This window comes from Desmodus rotundus, chromosome 4 (genome assembly GCF_022682495.2).
Source record: "Desmodus rotundus isolate HL8 chromosome 4, HLdesRot8A.1, whole genome shotgun sequence".
NCBI classification, from domain to species: Eukaryota; Metazoa; Chordata; class Mammalia; order Chiroptera; family Phyllostomidae; genus Desmodus; species Desmodus rotundus.
The window spans coordinates 52,381,414-52,397,679 of NC_071390.1; the positions used below are offsets into that span (position 1 = coordinate 52,381,414).

Here is a 16,266-nt window from a genome sequence, read left to right on the forward strand (position 1 = left end):
CAGTCTATTCATCAGAGGAATTTAGAGCAGGGAGCAAGCAGATCACAGATGGAACACAGTCCATTCAGACTTTAGACGATCAGCACCCCCGCTGTCTCCTCCTCTTAACTGCACTCCTCTGGCCACTCTCCTAGGGTTGTTTTACATTCTGCAGTACACCTCACAGGCCTTTTCTTTTTTAAAAAAATTAATAGACTTTATTTTTTTAGAGATTTGGGTTCACAGCAAAACTGAGCAGACAGTACACAGAGCTCCCACATACTCTCTGTCCCCACATACACACAGCCTCCCCCACAACCCACACCCCTCACCAGAGTGGTATAGTTGTTAAAATCGATGAACCTGCTGACGCCCCATCGTCAACCAGAGTCCACAGTTTACATTAGGGTCTACTCTCCCAACAGGCTTTGTACTCCCGGGACAGAGTATCTATTAGGGAATAAAGCTGGGGATGCCTGGCTCCTTGCATTAAATTCCCTTCTGAATCTGACAGCAACCAGAGTCTGACCATTAGCTCTTTGCTCTCGGCTTCTCCAACTCTGCCCCACTCTTGGCTGATCCACGGGTATCCTTGCGCGACGGAGTTAAAGAGGCTGGAGCCAAAAGGGCCACAGCTCTAAAGGATGAAGCAGTGGGGAGACGAGAGGAATGGTGAATTAGGAGGACACACTGCCTCCTCTCTTGCCACAAGCCAGGTCAGGATCCATGGCAACCCTGGCCTCCTAGACCCACAGCTCTGCCACAGCTCCTGGAGCCCTGGTTCTCAGCGGAAGCCAGACAGCCTGGCCCGCCAGCTCTCCCAGGACACAGTTCTGGCTCACCCTTTCCTCTCCCTGTCCTTGATCCCAGAATAGGGCCTCAGACAAACATCCCTCAGGATCTGGGAGCAACCATGAAATGGAAGCACGGTTCTAGGCAGTCAGACGCTGCCAAGTGAGTGTGACTTGCCTGGCCTTGCCTGGGTCTTGCTGTCTCCCTAAACAGAGTGGATGGCTAGGGTGGCTAGGGATCATCCCTCTGTCTGCCTTAATGCTGAGTCGGGGGCAGGTGATGCAAAGAAAGGGCTACCAAACCAATTAAGCCTAAAAGGTCAAAAAGTATGTATTTGATTTCTAGAAGTAAAATGTTTAAAAGGTTAGAACTTTTTATCCTGCCTGGACCATTCTGTGGTCAACCACACCTGTCCTGCAGGCGATGCAGACCTGGTTCTGCTTCCTGCCTCATCTCCCCTAGCCCTCGTTCTCCTCCTCCCTGAAGATAGTGCATCGCAGTTTTACGAATTGGTCACAAGGAGCATATGGAAAGTTGCTGACCTCAGACCCTGAGACCAAGAACTAGAACACCAAAATGCTTCCATGCTTGCGATGGCTTTAATTACCCACATTTTTTCTTCCTGTTCTAGAACTTCTAGGCCAGAGGTCACCAGCTCTCAAAGCCTACGGGCACTGCACAGGCAGGACCCACGTGACACGACGGGGTGTGGCAGGGACAGCAGCCAGTGGGCTGAGGGGCCTCCGCTGCCCAGCCGCAGCCGATGCCGGCCGTGCGCAGAAGTGGGCTCAGCAGAACCAAGCCTTCTGATTTGAAAGACTGGGAAATAAATTTTTTTCCAAAATGTAAAATCTCACTTTTAAATACTGCCTGGCAAATAATAAAAATATTTTTAGGCCACGCAGCCAGCCAAACCAAATACGCCTGAATTTGTGACTGCTGTTCCCTGCGTTCCTCTTCATTGTGTCTCTCCTACGCTGTTTTCAGGTGTGAGTCTAAGTTCAAAAGATCACCCAGGAGCCCCAGCAGCTCCAAGCCCAGGACCTGTCGGCTGAGAGCTGCTGGCTCCATGGAACATACTGCACCAGGCAAAGCTGAGCCCTTGAGCACTGGCTATGCCAATCTGCTTCGCATGTAATCCAAGCTGCTGATTGCGATCTATAAAGCCCTGCATGGTTGGGGTTCTGGTTACCTCAGAGTTGCTCCTGTCCCCTTGGGCTGGAGTATGCCCTCAGCTCTCCCACATAAATAGCTCACGTGAAGTATTCTAGCCCGAGTTCGGGGAAGCCAGAGGCTGAGTAGCTCTGGAGGAAGCATCAAGCTTCAGGCAAGCTGCCTCGCAGCCCTGGCCGCCGGCAGAGGAGAGCGGGTGGCCTCGAGGGCACTGAGGGAGCCCTGACATTTAGGCCATGCCTGAGGAACACAGAACACATGTTTTTCTTGTGATGACTCAGGGTTTTTAGGGAGAACCTAGGAGATGCTCCCTCTCTGTCTCAAGTCAAGACTGGGGTTTCTGCTCAGACACTGCAGCCAGCCCAGTTTCTATCCTCCCTGCGAGAAGCACCAAATCAGGGCCAACGCTTCTGGCAAAGACTGTTTCAGCTGAACAATGTAAAACTGAGCCGGAGTGGGTTGTGGCAGGCAAACCTCCCCGGGCTTTAGAACAGCCAACAATGTGCTCTTGTCCCCCAAGTCAGGGTGGGAGCAGGGAGAAACCCTCTTCATTTTTTCTCTCTCCCCGTCCTAGTGGCTCCCGCCATCGCTTCTCCAGAGAAGCCAGGCGGGTGGGCAGCTTGCTTTCCTGGCTCTGGGGAATACAAACAGGAGCACCATGGAAACCCCCAGAGTGTGCACGACACTGCAACAGGAACAAAACTCTTTCAAGTGCAGGAACAAAATCCGGACCCTCTTATGACGGTCATAGAGGGCCGCTGGGGAGGGAGGCTGGCAGGCTACTGGCCCAGAACCTCACACGCTGAGGACCCTGGACCTCAGCCCAAAGACTGGAAGAGGGGGGAAGAAAGAGTGTCTGCAATCTGTTCCAATACCTCGTATCCCAGCCCTGAGATGGCATTATAAGTATGAAGACACCTAGGTCTCAAAACCAGAATGTCCCAGAATTCTGAGCACAACATGCCTACTTCCCCGCCTGGGAAACACAAGACACCAGGAGCAAAGGCCCAGGGACAGAAGTAGTTCCATATACAAAAGCAGTGGGTCTCTGTTCTCCACGCCCTGCTACAAAACACCCAAGAAATACTCTACGTAAGCGCACTTACCAATGTTTGGATGTTTTAAAAGTCGGCATATCCGGGCCTCACGTTCTAGTTTCTGGTGATCTAAAAGCAGAGGAGAAAAACCAAAAGCCATCAACCATCCTTTCTATTTATGGCCACCTGGCTATTCATACTCTTTCAATTCTTAGGCACCAACTATGCACTTCTTACAATGTGCTGAATTAATGTAGCAAGTCACAGCAATCCCGGACACAGGTATTGTTCCCGCCCTTTCCAGACGAGGAAATGCCTTAGGAAAGCACCTCACACTGGTGAGTGGCAGAGCTAGGATGGGAATCCAGGTCTTCAACTAAACTGTGGTACTCTTTCCACTACTGCAGGGATTTCACTGGGGCAGGGTGTCCCATATCTCTATCTTATTAGGAATACTAATAAGAGCTAAGTTTTGTCGAGCACCTGCTTTATGACCAGGCGCTGTGCTAGGAGTTCTGCATATATTCTCTACTTGAGTCTTCAGAGAAATCCTAAAACATAATGGTGCTGACAACAAAGACGATGATGATTTGAAAAAATAATAACAGGTAACATTTATTGAGAGCTTACTTCTACACCAGGCAGATACACCTTTTAATGTATCCTCATAACAACTCTAATGAGGCTGGTACTACTATGATGCCCATTTTACAGAAACCTGCTTCTCCCCGGGATCCTCTTCGGCAACCATTGCTGGGGCACTCAGGCTCTGGGGTAAAATGACCAGAATGCAAGAGTCCCCAGGTCCAAGCAAGCTGCACTGGTCAATTCCTTCCACAGGAAGGAGAAAGAGAGGGTACTGCTACTCTCTACCTCACTAGCTCTACGCTGGACTCTTCCCCAAGGTTATCTCCTTCACAAGGTTCTCCCTGTGCCTCTTAGAGGGTATCACTTCCCCGCCCAATGCCACCCCTCCCACCTCCCAGTGAATCTCTTACAGTTCTCACAGCATATGTTTTATTGGGTCTCTTTTGATCACAGGCTCTTCAAAGGGTGGGGCCTTTCTTAGTGGTGCTTTCTAGAGTTACTCCCGTAACAGGGGCTTAATAAGGGTTTATCAATAACATCAACAACAGCAGTGACAACTATTATTTACTAAGCACGTACTATAGGCAGCAGCTTGGATTATCTTATTTCATCCTCACAGAAATGCTTTAAAGTAGGGGTCTGATCAGCTCAGTTACATGACAAATGAGGAAACTGAGACTTAAACAGTTAAAGGGACGACCCAAGTTCACAGAGGCAGTGGATGCAGGTGGTCTGAGCCCAGAACCCTCTTTTTCCATCGCTGTGCTATGGCGACAAGATAAAGAAAAGGGAAAGCATCAGGTAAAGACTCCAGGCTTTGGGGACCACAGTCCAGCTCACCTCAATATCTCTAGGCCTGGGCAGGTGCCTTTATATCCACGCCTGCCCAGCAATGCCCAACTCCCTCACTAGGACTTCTGCGCACCGCCTCTACCGAAACAGAAAGAGCCTCTGCAAAGCCTCCCATGACCGTGACAACGCTCCTACTGGGTCAGTGCTATGACTGTCCCTCCTTCAGAGATGATGAAACTGAAGCCCAGAGACATTAAATAAAGAGCCTGAGGTCCTACAGCAGGAAAGGGACAGAACTGGGATTCCAACTCAGGCCTCAGATGATATAGTCTGAGATGAGGTCAGGATTACAGACTAGAAGGAATTCATATGTGTTCTTTCACCAAGCACCCCCAGCTTTGTGCTGCACTTTCCCTCTAACGACAGCTCTGCTTTGTGGAAGGAGGAGGTAGGAACAGGCAGAGATTAGTTCCTGCTGCCCAGCTAATCCATCCCAGCTGCCCAAAGATCTGGGTCAGGCCTTCCTTTCTATCCTCAGGTTCAGCATGACCACTGACCAGGATGTAGTCAGGAGAACCCCAGGTAATCCCATACTCCTGCATCCCCCAGATCTGTCAGTGCAGGGGACCTCCGAAGGTGAGGAAGTCAAGAAAGCAGTGATGGCCCTGCCTGGCGCAGGGGGCTCACTTCTCCAAGGTCTGGCCAGGAGGATGTGAGGGCTAACCCACTCTCCTTTTTCCCTGGGACTTGGGCTTGGAGGTGGCAAGCTAGCCATCCCCAAAGCTGCAGACCCACTAGCCCTCTTTTTGACCACTCACCTCACCACCCTCCAACCCCCAACCCTCGGCTTGGCTGCCTGGGCAGGTGCAGAACAGCATCTTACTATGTGGAGGTGGCAGCTAAGGGGAAGGCCCAGAAGATTAATGTTTATCTTGTCCCTCAAGTCTCTTACTGGCTAATGGTTACAGCCCCACAGCAACAACGGCACTAAAAATAAGGGTGCGCTGGGTCTATCAGTGACTCAGGATGGGAAGAGGAAGGACACAGAGTCATGCTCCCAGCTCCTCGAAGGAGCTGCCCAGAGTCCAGAGGGTCTGTGTTAGCCATGCAGTGCGGCCCTGCCTCCGAGGAGCCAAGCCCCACGTTCTGGGTGAAGCCTGTGGCTTCTCTAAGCCCCAGGCTGTGCCTTAGTCCTCGCTCTGATCCTTTGCCATGGAGTCCCACCATTAACACATCAGCTATGGAGTCCAGCAGCGCTGGGTTGGGTCCCCATGCTGGCATGTTGGGCAAGTTATTAAACCCAGCTGAGCCTCATTCATTCATTCAGACAATATTTACTGAGGCCTGCTATGTGGCAGGCACTTGTTTTAGATGTTGGGACACAGAAGTGAAAGAACAGACAAAAACGCCTGCCCTTGTGGAGCTGCTCCCCTAGGGCGGCCGGGCTGGGGGCAGAGACAGACGGTGAGGACTGGATGGCATGGTCGATGTTGTGGTAAGTGCTGCGTAGAAAAACGAAGCAGGAGAGGTGGTCAGGGAAAGCCTCAGCAAGGAGCTGACATTTGATTAGGACCCAAAGGAGATGAGACAGTGAGCCAGGCCCATTATTTTGGGAAAAGGGTCCTCACTTCTAAAATGGAGGCAGCAATGTCTGTGAATTAAATGAGGTAACTGGGTAAGTGGTCAGTATGGTGCCTGGCGCCTCCTTTCCAAGGGCCCAGGGGTAAGATGGACAAGGCCTCCCAGACCGGGCTTTGTGGCCGTGGCTCTTCCCAAAGACACTGAGAGAGTTGGACTGAGTCGCCCTTGGCCTGGGCAGGCCCAGGATACACTACACACCAACTGAGCCCTCTGCCCTGCTCCCTCAGCCTTCCTGGGGCTGGGGTGTTCCTCCACTCTTCCTGTCTACAGCATGCGGGCAAGGTCAGCAACAGGGGCTCTCCAGAGAGTAAGGCCCGGGAAGTGCCGTTGCCTGCAGGATCCCTCCTCTTCCTCAGCCTTAGCCTCGCTGGCGGGTGGCGCCCTGCCATCCAGCTCTGCTCAATGAGCCGTGCGGTTTCTGCCGCCCACACTCTCCCCTGCCTCCTTCCACCATGCACAACCGGCCAGCACCCCAGCCTCTCCAACTGCCGTCTCCTGTCACCTTTCCACTCTGTCCTGTGTCCACTCCAGGCCTGATACATGTCTAGGAAAAAGGAGGGCTCCACCCCAGCAGCAGGGCTCAGGGACACGTGGTTTGTAGAGCATCTTTCCCAACTGCAAGGGTGTCCCCAACTAAACACAACATCCCCAACCCCAAAGGAATGAGGCCCCAAAGTCTTGGTCCACAGTGGTGGGTCCAAGCCCTGGCTCCACAACCCGAGGTGCTAACACACCAGCCGCTCTTGTCACGAAAGTGGCCTTCTTCCTTGACATACACCTGCTTCCAGCGCCCATCGAGCTCACTGTTCCTAGGAGACAGCTTAGACCTGCCAAGGCCGACCTTCTTCCCACCCACCTTTCCACCAGGCTTGACCCCGCCCCCCCCCACGGCCCAGCCCCCCCTTCCTGTTTGACAACAGCCACTTCCCGCTTTTGCACAGGGCCACTTCCTGCCTGCCTGTGTGCTACTGCCATGGAGAGACCCACCCCTGTCGGCCTTCAGCCCAGGTCCAACCACAGCCCTCTGCAAGATGTTCCCCCTCAAGAGCTGAGGTGGCAGCAGGAGCAGAAAGCAGAAGCCGCTGTTATCAGGGACAGCAGCCCACCCAGGGCAGAGCCAGGCACTGAAACAAAAGGGTCCCTGGAGGCCTTGCCTCTCCAGCTTCTGCCTTGACACTTGGTCCAGGGCTCCACAAAGGACAGGTACCCTTCACTGGAAGGGCAGGAAGGACTGACCAGATGTGCCAAGGGAGGCAGAAAAGAGAGAGCAGACAGTGAGAAAACAGCATGCTGCGAAGGTGAGCGCAGAGCCCCAGGACCGGCTCTCCTCCAGGACTGTGGGAGAGAAGCCTACTCCAAACGCACTTTCCTTCCCCCACAGGATCAGGGACCAGGGAGGGCTGGCCACTGATTCTCCACAGCCCTAGAGGGGACGTGCCCGCTGACTTAGTGACATTTCTCTAAAACCACAAATGCCAGCACTAGCTTCAAATAAGACTTGCTGCCAGCTAAACATACAACCTTCTCTAGGTGGGAAAGGACACAGAACCCTAACTCTGGCTATGAGGACCCTCCTCAATCCAATCTCGGGGACACCTCTGACTTTTCAAAGGGTGTTTCAAAGGTCTCTGCCTGTGGCCCTAACTCTGTGAGAAGCTTTCTACGGCCCCATTAATTTCAGATGCTCAATGTAGGGTGCCCCCTCTTGCTGCCCTCCCGAGTGTCCCCCTTCCTTCCTAAGCAGCAGAGGCCCCATCTGGCCCCCTGAGGCATCCCTGAGTAGAAACAAGGGCATTGTAGGGGTTTGGTGTCACAGTCCAAGTTCTCCAGCTACTTATAAACAGCCCCTGACCTTGGGCACTGACCAGCCGGAATCCCAAACCACAATCCCATTGACCTCGCCCTGACACCACCATGCCACACCCCTTCCTCTTTGACTCTTACTATAAAGGTGCAGAGCCTCCAGTTAAAAGCAGACTCTGTCCACCATGTAAGAGGCGGCATGGCTTCTATTTTCTTCACACCCACACACACCCAGGAACTAGCTGAGGGTTGTGAATAGAGTGGGACAGGGCCTGACATAGGCCATGTGAACACCAAGGCTCTGAACTTCACATTGGCATTCTCCCCTTCTCTTCAGTCCAAATTCGAGCAGTTCTAAGCAAGCAACACACAGACTTGAGCCCCACTTCAGCCTTTGGGTCTTAAGAGAAGCTTTAACCAAGGAGGCAAAGGAGAGAGGTGCCAAGAAGTGCCCCACAGCAAAAGTCTCCCAAACCAGCTCGGATGGAGAAAATCCCCATGGGGTCACTAGCAAGCCCCAAGAAGGCAAGGTTCGGCCTCTGGACACTCTGGACGCTCTCAAGGGTCAGAACAGGGCCAGCCACTGAGTTCCCCATGCCCCCAGCAAGGCTCTGGGTGCCTGCAGCCTTTGCCCACTGTTTTGGTGACATTTCCTTCATGGTAACCAGCCCCAAGTAAAACATCCCAGGAAGCAGCCCCTAAAAATAGCTCCTCCCAGGGCAGCAGCAAGAGGGGGGGTGGGGGGAGGAGAAAAGAGGGGAGCAGATGGGAAGCTGCTGGGGCTGCTGGGGCCCAGGAAGTAGAGCTGGTGCTAGGGACAGTGAGTGGCTGGAAATCTCCCCACCACAGAGGGGTCTGTGCCCAGAGAGGCGGGTACAGACGAGAGCAAGGCCTCATCCAGCAGAAAAGAGAGATTTGCTCCACTGGTCTTACAGCTCAGGGCCTGGATGGAGAGGTGTCGAAGTGATATGCCAGGATTCATCACAGGGAACAAAATACCCAGAATCTGTGTTTTAAAGGGAGGAGCCAAGGGGTAAATGAAGACCACATCGCTTGAGGATGCTGGGGCCTGAACACTGGCAAAATCACTGGCATATCTACAGCTCAAAATAAACAAAACTTTTGTGCCTTGGTTTCCCCACAGGCTCCGGGGCGGATCTGTCTGGCCATGGGAAAATGACAAAGGGCCTCCACTGAGAGGCACTCAAGAGGTGCAAAGTGCCCATCTCTTCCTGTCACCACCCTTTTGGCACCCATGGGATCAGGCGCTTGTTGCCTGCCAAGGCTGTCCAGAGAGCAGCAAGCAAAGAGGGGGGCAGGAGCCAGTCACACCCACTCCTCTCCTTCCCTGTCTCCAGCCTCCGAAGAGAATGGGGTCAGCCGCTCACCTCTAGGGTTTCAGCACAATCTTGAAGCTTGGAGCAGAGTTTCTGACAAGGGATGAGAGCAAGCAGCTGGAAGAAAGCAGGGGCCTCTCTCATGGGATGGGACCCCATGATGCCAGCGCCCAAAGTCACCCTGGGAAGGTGGACAGGAGGGCAGCGTGACAGGCCAGGGTTGTCTGAGCTAAGTCGCACAGCTCACAGCAGGACTGCATGAAGCTGGCCCAGCATATACGCCTTGGCACAGACAAGGGACCTCTAGGCTGCCTCCTCATCCACCTGGGAGGAAGAGTTGGAGGAGCTGTCACTTACATACAGGGTGTCCATTTCTGTCAACCAAAAATGGCCTGTTTTATCCTTAAGGGGAGTGCGTGGTTTTGTGTACAACCTCCTTTAATGCTTCCTCAAGTTCCAGAGTCCCAGGTTCCGGTGCTGCACTAATTTCTCGTCCATCTCCCCCTCCCTCACGGCTGCTTTACCCTCTGCTCACTTCACCCAGATCCTTAACGGTAAAGTCTCCCTTGGAGATACCACAGGGGACACAAATGTCATGGGGGCTACTCAGGCCAACACTAAGGGGTGGGGACTCTCAGCTGGCACTACCCCGAGGGATCCTATTTCAGTCCCCAGGGCCAGCTGGACCCAGAAAGAGACAGCCTTTGCCCTTCTGATGGCCAACATACCACAACCCAGCCGCTCAGCTTGCCACAGCCTTGACCATGGACTGACAGCCCAACCTGGGAGCTCAGAAGAAGGCCCCAAATCCAGAACAGCCCATGTACACAGATGGCCATACCCCGGCAGAGAAAGAGAGACGTCACCTGAAGAAGCCTGGATGAAGGTGCGTCTGGTAAATCTCAGGAAGCACGGCAAGAGCAAGTTGCACTGCTGTTGCTGATTTCAGATGGCATTTCTTCACGTGTGGCTCAGGGACCACCTGCATGCAGACTCTGGAACCCCACCCAGAAGCAGAACCTCTGTGGGTGGAGCCCAGGAATCTTCTTTTTACCCAGTACTTGAGGTAACCCTTACGCACACTCAATTGAAAATCAGTGCTTTGAGAAGCTCCAGCGTTGCCCTAGAAGGCCATTCTGATGGAATCATAAGCTACTCTGCCTTCTGACATCTCCCACCTGTACTATACCCCAAGCACAGGTCTTTAATCTCACCTGTCCTCTCTAACAGCTGTGTCAGGCCTACAGGCTGGCTCCATGGAGCAGAAAGAGGGAGCCTGAGCCAGTACCAAGGTACAGGGTTCCCACAACTTGGCTCTGAGGTTCCTGAGAGCCAAAGCCAGAAAGCAACTGTGACGGGTTATGGATAGTCCCCTTAGCCTATTTGTTCGATGTGTAGCTGCTCTGTGTGTCTCAGGCACTTGGCAAGGCCCTGCCCATACTAAGAAAAGAAACAGATATAGTCCCTATCCTTACCTCCCAGGTCCTCAGGAAGAAGAAAGTGTTTGCTTACATTTAGCTTCAATAGAAATTTCTTCACAGAAGGTATAGAGTAAATAAATAAATATAACAAGTGCTGTAACTGGTTTCGTTATATTGTTTCTGGTAGCATCGCTTAGGCCAAGTATTCATCAGAGTAAAAGCAATTGGAATGGAGCTAAATGGTCCAAATACAGAGGTTTCTTATGATGCTAATTGTTTCAAGAAAAAAATCCTAAACTATGTATAAGAAAGAAAGGACTGTTTGCCCTTCAACTGTAGCAATATGGAGAAATGTTTTGGGTGTACGCAAGAGAGTAAGACATAAAATGTTATGCTCCGCCCTGGCTGGTGTGTCTCAGTGGATTGAGCACGGGCCTGCGAACCAAGAGGTCAAGGGTTTGATTCCCCGTCAGGGCACATGCCTGGGTTGCAGACCCCAGTTAGGGGTGTGCGAGGCAACTGACTGATGTTTCCCTTTCACGTTGTTTCTCTCCCTCTTTCTCCCTTCCTCTCTCTCTGACAACAAGTAAATAATATCTTTAAGAATAAGCAAATAAATAAATAAAATGTTATGCTCCATGAGGTGAAAATCTACATGCATATGAATAAAGATAAGAAGGGAATATGAAGATTTAAAAAAAAAAAAAAGACATAAGGACTCAGGCTCCTGGGGGGGCGGTGCTCTTAAGTCTTAAAATAACGACTTATCATTGCCATCACCTGGCCCACTAGCTCCTGCATCCAAACCTATTTTACATGCCTCCTTCGGCCTAGCAGAGAGCTCAGCTTGGAACCATGGGTTCCCCTAAGAGCCCCAACTCCACACCTATTGCTGTTCCAAAGCAAATGGAGTGCTGTTATGTGACTCTCAGTGGCTTTATGTAGACAGGCCCACAGACAAAGACAGTGTTCAGTGCACAGCCCCATGAACGCCCTACCTTGCAACCCAGCCACCAACATGGGCCTGCAGTCACAATGACAAGAAACAGCAGAGCAAAAGAAGGATTCCATCCAGATCCCACGTCCCAGAAGCCCAGGTGATCTCTCCTGGGCCACCTCACCATGAATGCCAAGGAGAAGCAGCTCGATACCTTCTTTCTTTCCTTTCGGTTTGCAGCACAGAGAATCACAAGCAAGGAAGAAACCAGGCAGAGACTCAGCAAACGCAGCAAGCCCCTTCAGACCCTTATGGATGACCCTGGTGGACCCACCACATTCCCAGACACAGAAATCCAACACCTGCAGAGCCCTAGACAGACAGACAGCGACGAGTGAAACCCAGCCCCAGCTGCTGCACCTTTATAAAATATACAGCGTAAACTGAGAGGCTGCAGGAAGCCACGGCCTTCACTCCCTAACCCCACGGGCACCAGCCTAGTGGGCCCCCTGGCCCAGCCCTCTCCAGGAGCTCACATCCCCTACGCCCACACCTATAGCACAGCCCCTGGCTTGCTCTCTCCAAGACAACACCTTCCCACTCTCCCACCTCCAAACGGTCCTGGCACTTATAAATTCCCGACCCCTCTTCTTGGCCTCTGTGCCTATCTGCCAGGAGTAGGCCTCTGTCCCAAAGTTAACCTGGCACAGAAACCATACAACAGAGCCCCAGTCTTGGCATAACCATCTCAAGAGAGGGGGAGTTGCAGTCTGAAGCATATGATCTTACACAAAAATGTTCTTCTTGAGGAAAAAAAAAAATCAAAGAGAAATCAAATTTCACCTGGTTTGGGCAGGGAAAGAATGATCATCATTTGGGAAAGACAGGACAAGGCTGAGAGGAGGTAAGGGTGGGAAAAGACAGGACCACACGGGTCGGAGAAATTCAGGTGAGTGGGGAGGGAGTAGAAAATGATAGCCCAAGCAGGCAGCTCTACAAAGTCCCCTCACGAGCTGTCCCCTCACGAGCTATCCCTACACCCCAGAGTTGGACTCCTAGTTATCTTTCTGTCCCTCACCCCTGGGTCAGAGGACACTGGTGGAATAAGAAAAAGCAAAGCACTACATGATTAACTGGAGGCACCAGACACCAGCCCCCTCTCTGGTGCACCATGGCTGTGCTGTGTGGACATGGGGAGGTAGACACTCTCACTGTCCTCTCTGCCTGCCCCTTGCATCCTTGGCTGGAGGATGTCTGCCAAAGAGCCTAGCCCACCGTGATGCACACCCCCCAACCCCAGGGGAGGAGTGCTTCTGACTACCCACATATCTCCATGGTAACCATCGCCTCTAATTCAAGGTACCCAAAGAGAAAGGAAACAAACAAATAAGTCAATTTTATGGCCAACGTAGAGGAATAGCAAGAGACGGGGGCTAGGAGACAGCAAGACAAGCTCTGTTTGTGGGGATGCAGTGAAGCCATCCCAGCCAGGAGGCAGACACCCTGCTATACAGGTCCCAGAACAACTGTCAACATGACAGAAGCCCACTGTGGAAGTTTGTAGTTTCTCCAATACTTGGGGACATCTATTACATCTCTTACCCCAGAGACGCCTGGGTCATTACTAGCCACAGCCTACATCCTCCCCGGGCACCTGTCCCGGCTTCTAATGTATTTAAGGCATCCTACTGCCCAGCCCCAATTCCCTTCTCTGAATCTCATAAAATTTGTCCCCCTGCTGCACCCTGCAGCCCTCAATGACCCAACCCATCCACATGCCTCTGTACTCACCCGACCTGTTCACAGCGCACTTTACACATTGCTGAGTCTATACCTATCAGATTAGGTGAGTTTGGCAAGCACCCAATACAAGGTTCAGGGAGTGTAGGTTCAAGGTGTGAAAGGCAGGGCCTGACCCTCCTGGCCTCAGGTACTCTCAGGTACTCAGGAGGATCTCACAAGTCAGGCTCCAAGGCCTGGCGCTCCATAATCCTCAGACCCTGAGGCACTGCTGCTCCCACCCAGACCAGGCCATTGAGAATTCCGGACCAGGAGGCATCACCCTCCACCCAGGACAGACTGCATCTGCTGCTGCACCGCCAACTTTGTAATTTGATCAAAAAAGCAATCAAGTTCATCTGGCAGGATTTGCTCCCAGAAGCTCTCACCAGTAGCAACCTTCTCTGATGTTTACAGATTCCCTTCCCTTGGGAGTCTGTTCCGCCGCCTGGTGGGCAGGGGGAGGCTGGGTTTGTCAGAGCTGCTCACTTAGTGCAATTCCATCCTAAATTGCCACTCGGGCCCAGGGACTAGGGCAGGCCTGGAGTGGCTACTACTGCCCCAAACAGAAACTCCAAATGCCCTGAATTAAGAGCCCTCTATTCCATGCCACCCACCATTCCCAATATCCTCCCACTCCCTAAAAACCCAAGCTCCCTGGAGCCTTCAGGGCCAGTTCCTCCTGACAGCTACCTACATCTCTTACATCTTCTTCACTCTTTTCTACCTGAGTACTTCCAGTTCCCCATGTAACTCCTTCCTTGGCTTCAAAGTCCACCCACCCTGAAATCCCAACTCTTCTCCAAGTGCTAAAATGCATAACCCCCAACTCCTGGAGTATCTTCAGAAGAAGCCATAGCCCCTGGAGGCACCCCAGGAAGAGGCCAAGCTGGGGAACACTCACCCCGAGCAGACAACTTCTTGGTATTGATGATTTTTGCTGCATATTCCTGCGTAGAGGTTTTCTTCACACACCTGCGGACCACAGAGAAAGCACCCCTGGAGGGAGAAGGGGGAAAGAACTGGGACACCAAGCACAGCAGAGTGACACAGACACGCTTCAGGTCTGAGGACAGGGATGCTCCCATCAACCTTTAGTCAAAATCACACACACCCACGTAGTGGCCATCACTATCCAACAAGGGGCAGAAGGATGTGGCCACTGCGTGACAGTGAACAGGTGTGTGTGGAGAACGACCCCATTTCCGCCCCCACATCTAGTCACTGGGCAAAGCAGCAGCCCCAGGCAGTATATCGGGCGCTGGTGGGCAATGCTTAAAACACACACCTGCTGCATCACGGACAGCCCTGTGGTCCGGGCCAAGAGAATCAGAGAAGGAAAGAGAGACCTGCCCTTCTCTCAGCAGAAATAGATGAAGGCAGGGGAAGGAGAGATTTGAAAGAGGGTATCGTCCCGGGAGAGACATCTCCCTCAACCATGGGGAAGGATGAGGCAAATGAGGCTCAAATCTCCCACAACCATCTTCAGCCCACTTCAACCCACTGCATCCCCGCTCAGCTGACAACACGGAAAGAGGGGATCCAGTAGTGGGTCTCAGACATCAATAGCTCCCCTTTCCCATGATATTTTTCTCTACTCTTCCCCTCCCAAATGGGAACTCGCACTTTCCAGCTCTGGAAACGTCTAGGGGGGCGGGCAGGGCGGGGGCTGCAGTGGCCGGGCTCGGCGCCGCGGGTGGGGGTGGGGGGGCCGGGGCTGCTGCAGAGGCCAGCTCAGTGCGGAGGGGAGGGGGATGCTGCGGCTGCGGCGCGCGGCTCCCGGCTCCCGGGACCACTGCAGGGATGGGGGGAGGGGACGGGGGTGCTGCAGCAGAGCCCAGCAGCCAGGATGGGATCCTGGAAGCGGCACTAGCGGGGGGCGGGGCCGGGCACCAAACATCGCCCCCCCACACACCCCGGCACCGCAGCGGGGTTGGAGCTGCAGGGCCGGGAGGGTCCTGAGTGCCAGGCGCGTGGGACACGCGACAGGGTGCTGAGTGAGCTCCAGAGCAGGGTGGGGAGGAGACCGCGAGCTGGCGGGGTCGGGATGAGGGGCGCCTGAAGGGTGCGGGAGGGGCGGGGCTGGAGGGCGCCCAGGAGCGGTCCGGGGGCTGCAGTCCCCAAGGCAGCGCGGGGTGCAGTAGCCCGGGCAGCTGCTGCAGGGCGCGGAGGGGGCTGCGGGGCAGGCAGCTGGGGGTCAAGGCGGCCCCGGAGGCGGCGGGCGGGAAAGGCTGGGGGTGGGGCGGGCTGAGGGGGCGCTGCAGCGGTCGGTGCAGGGCCGGGGGGCGGGGCGAGGAGCCGCATAGCGCCCGGGCGGCGGGGGCAGGGTTGGGGGCCGCGGCGGGCGGCGGGTGGCCGTACTTGCCGAGCTCCTCGAAGAGCTGGTAGTCGTCGGTGAAGCGGGTGCAGGTGGCTGTGGTGGCCATGCTGGCGGCGGGCGGACGCGGCGGTGGAGCCCGCGCCGACGTCGGTGCACAGTCACCGCCGCCCGGCCGAGGGAGCAAGAGGAGGAGACGGGGCTGAGCCCGGCAGCACCGCGAGACTTTACCGGGGAGAGCGAAGGAGGGAGTGACACCCCCGCGCCCGCCCGTCCCGCCCCGCCCCCAGCCCCGCCGGCCCCCCGCCCGGCCCCCGGACCGCCTCCAGGGAGGGGCCTCCCGCCGCCGGCCCCGCCCTGCCTCGGGAGCCGCCCGCGTTGGGCGGGACGCGTAGGGGAGCGGAGACGTGGGGGTCCCAGCACCGAGCCACCGAGAGGGAACTGAAGGGTTTGCGACCAGTGGGCTCATCCCGGGGCGGACCCTGCAAAGGCTCAGAATGTGTGTGTTGGGACTGGGTAGAGATCTGGACCGCCGAGTTCTGTAGCGGGGCCCCACACACGGGTCCTAAGCCCACAGCCCAATTCACGACGACGTGGGAGAGGGCCAAGGTCAAAAAGTCTGTGCCAGACTGCACATTGGGGAGGCGCCCCCAGCCTGTGCAGAGCCAGT

General features: G+C 54.3%; 1 protein-coding gene across 23 annotated transcripts in view; it reads right to left on the minus strand.

The window, feature by feature from the left end:
• CAMK2G (calcium/calmodulin dependent protein kinase II gamma) overlaps positions 1-15,855 on the minus strand; it is a 57,912-nt gene extending 42,057 nt beyond the window's left edge. For 9 of the 23 annotated variants that reach the window (XM_053922964.2, XM_053922968.2, XM_053922961.2 and 6 more), the window contains exons 1-3: positions 15,641-15,853; positions 14,184-14,278; positions 3,051-3,110 (exon numbers count right to left, since the gene is read on the minus strand). In XM_053922964.2, the coding sequence (XP_053778939.1) occupies positions 3,051-3,110; positions 14,184-14,278; positions 15,641-15,705 (220 nt within the window). In that variant the 5' untranslated portion in view covers positions 15,706-15,853. Of the gene's footprint in view, positions 1-3,050; positions 3,111-14,183; positions 14,279-15,640 lie in introns of all 23 variants that reach the window. The other 14 variants (XM_053922970.2, XM_053922974.2, XM_053922977.2 and 11 more) reach the window with 8 other exon arrangements.
• Between the last annotated feature and the right edge of the window lie 411 nt (positions 15,856-16,266).